The following is a 3,154-nucleotide window of genomic DNA, read 5'->3' as shown; positions in this document are numbered from 1 at the left end:
GACTGTGGACTCCAGTCCAGTGGTAGGAAAGCGGCGCGGCCCCAGTGGGGCTGAGGGGACTGGGTACGGCCATCTTGTGGCTATGGGCGGGTGCTGCCATCTTTGTGATGGTGTGAGGGTCAATTTGCATATTTCCTCTTTATTAGATAGGATTATTTGTTTTTAGAGAGAGGAAGAGAGAAAGAGGAACATTAATGTGAGAGAGGAGCATTGATCAGCTGTCTCCTACCAGGCCAATCCAGGCATGTGCCCTGACCAGGAATTGAACTGACAACCTCTCAGTGCATGGGGACAACACCTAACCAACTGAACCACATCAGGCAGGACAAAAGTAGATCCTTAATGTTTGTGATTGTGCAGAGGCAGTAGAAGAGTGATTGAGAGTGTAGACTCTGGCTTGGTCAATGTGGCTCAGTGGTTGAGCATCGACCCATGAACCAGGTCACAGTTCGATTCCCAGTCAGGGCACCTGCCGGGTTGTGCGCTTGATCCCCAGTTCCCAAGATGGGGCATGCTGGCTAGGGCATCATTGATGTTTCTATTTCTCCCTCTCCCTTCCTCTCTCTGAAATCAATAAAATCATATTTTTAAAAGAGAGAGAGAGAGAGGGAGTAGGCTCTGGAATCAAGCAGCCTGGGGTTCAAATCATGCCCCACCAGCTGCACCAGCTGTATGTTGTTGGGTAAAGTACTAACCTCTCTCTTCCGGTTTTCTTTCCAAATGGGGATAATGATGGCTCCTCCCGCTAAGGTTGCTGTGAGGATGCAATGAGATGAGATGATTAGTGCAAAGACTTGCAGTGTCTGGATACATAATTTGCACTTGGTGTCTGTGACTTCTACCTGAGCTTGTGGCTCTCCAAGGAAAAAGCTTAGATGTCCCTACCAGACAGGACTAAAAACAGACTGATAAATGCTTGCTCTTGGTTGGTGCATCAGCCCCCCTACACACACACACACACACACACACACACACAGCTACGTACTTTTCTCCATGGTAACCTCATCCTCTTCTGAACCTTATTTGCTCAGATTGAGAACAAAACAGTTGCTTAGGTTTCTGTTTTCTTCCTTATTATGCCTAGGTACTGTCTGGGCTGGGCCTCTCCCAGCCCCTCTCAGAGTAAGGGCTCTCTGCAGTTGCTTCATCTAACCTTGGGCTTGTGGGGGATGCTGACTGGGAAACGGAAGGTAAAGGAAATTCTACGGGAGACCTTAGCAGAACTTCCTTGTCTACATAAGGCTTTGAAAGAAATTCATTTAGCATATATTTATTGAGGACTGATACCAGGTCAGGCCCGTTTGCAGAGGCTAGGAATATAATAGTCCTTTGCACAGGGCTTACACTGTATGGGTAGAAATCAATGATAAAAATAGGCAAATAGTATAAAGTATTATGAAGGAAACCATGGATGGAGACAGACACAGAATGGGGTGGAAGAAGAGTGAAGAAAAGATCTCTGAGAAGGTGACATTTAAGCAGAACTGAATGGTGAAAAGGGGCCAGTCAGGGGAAGAGCCTTCTGGGTAAAAGAAACAGCAAGTGCAAAGGCCCTGAGGTGGGGAACACGCTGTCTGTTCAGGAATAGAAAGAAAGAGGAAGAGTGCAGGGAATGAAGTGGGAGACGAGGCAGGACCACCTGGAAGAGCTGAGCCAGGAGGTCAGATTTTTAGCTTGAGGGAAATGAGCTCTAAAGTGTTTTAAGCAGGAGGTGCCATGACCTAATATGTTTGTGAAGACCCCTCTTCCCATTCCCACCAGGCCCAGCTTGCCCGGGCACTCTACGATAACACCGCTGAGTCCCCCCAGGAGCTGTCCTTCCGCAGAGGGGACGTTCTACGGGTACTGCAGAGGGAGGGTGCTGGTGGGCTGGACGGCTGGTGCCTCTGCTCCCTGCATGGCCAGCAGGGCATTGTGCCCGCCAACAGAGTGAAGCTCCTTCCTGATGGCCCGGCACCCAAGCCCAGCCTCTCCCAGGTGCCCCCAGCCGAGCCTGGCTCACCATATCCAGCCCCAGAGCACAGCAATGAAGACCAGGAGGTGAGAGCTAGAGCCCTCCCCACCCCAAGCCAGGATACCCCTTTCCCTTCTGCGGGTGCCTGCAGTGAGGCTGGGCGGGGGGAGCCCTCAGGGGCTCTGCTGTAGGAAGCCTGTCTGTCAACCCTTTCTGGGTTCTCCTTGCCCTTGGGACAGGGAGGGGGCCAGAAGGTGTCTGTGCTCCTTCAAGGCACGTGTTATTGGATTCCCTGGTCCCCACCCTCTTCCTGACCTACATTTCGTGGTTCCCCAGGTGTATGTGGTGCCACCCCCAGCTCGGCCCTGCCTGACCTCAGGATCTCCAACTGGACTCTGCCTGCCCTCCCCTGACCCCATCTACAAGGTCCCCAGAGGCACCGGGACCCAGCTGGCTGCCCCCGGAGGTGTCTTGGAGGTGAGGACCAGAGGTCTGTATGTACGTTGGGCAGGGAGCCGACACAGCTCTGGAGGGAGGCCAGTGCTGAACCTGAGGGTAACTAGCTGCTCCCTCTCCAGGTCTACGACGTGCCCGCCTCTGCCCTCCGCGTTCCCTCCAGTGACCCCTATGACTCCCCTGCCTCCTTTTCCCGCCCTCTGGCCCGGGGCACCCCACAACCCCCTGGAGAGGACGAAGCTCCCTATGATGTGCCTCTGGCCCCGAAGTCACCGTCAGAGCTGGAGCCAGATGTGGAATGGGAGGAGGGCCGAGAGCCGGGGCCCCCCCTCTACGCTGCCCCCTCCAACCTGAAACGGGCATCAGCCCTGCTCAATCTGTATGAAGCGCCTGAGGAGCTGCTAGCAGATGGGGAAGGCGGCACTGAGGAGGGCATCTACGACGTGCCCCTGCTGGGGCCAGAGGCACCTCCCGAGCCCCCAGGAGCCTCAGCCCCCAATGACCCGGACACCCTGGCCCCGCTTCTGGCCAGAAGCCCTCCACCCGCACACAGGCCCCGGCTGCCCTCTGCAGAGAACCTGTCCCGCCGCCCTCTGCCCGCCCTGCCTGTCCCTGAGGCCCCCAGTCCTTCCCCGACTCCTTCTCCTGCTCCAGGCAGAAAGGGCAGCATCCAGGACAGGCCTCTGCCCCCACCTCCACCCCGCCTGCCTGGCTATGGGGGCCCTAAGATCGAGGGGGATTCAG

General features: G+C 55.5%; 1 protein-coding gene across 1 annotated transcript in view; it reads left to right on the top strand.

Annotated features, from left to right (window-relative positions):
* EFS (embryonal Fyn-associated substrate) overlaps positions 1-3,154 on the top strand; it is a 12,501-nt gene that overhangs the window by 6,593 nt on the left and 2,754 nt on the right. Inside the window, exons 2-4 of the mRNA XM_006776798.2 lie at positions 1,762-2,040; positions 2,291-2,431; positions 2,533-3,152. Of these exons, the coding sequence (XP_006776861.1) occupies positions 1,762-2,040; positions 2,291-2,431; positions 2,533-3,152 (1,040 nt within the window). The remainder of the gene's footprint in view (positions 1-1,761; positions 2,041-2,290; positions 2,432-2,532; positions 3,153-3,154) is intronic.

Source organism: Myotis davidii, unplaced genomic scaffold, assembly GCF_000327345.1.
Source record: "Myotis davidii unplaced genomic scaffold, ASM32734v1 scaffold1949, whole genome shotgun sequence".
Classification (NCBI taxonomy): Eukaryota; Metazoa; Chordata; class Mammalia; order Chiroptera; family Vespertilionidae; genus Myotis; species Myotis davidii.
This window is presented reverse-complemented; position numbering and strand designations above follow the sequence as displayed.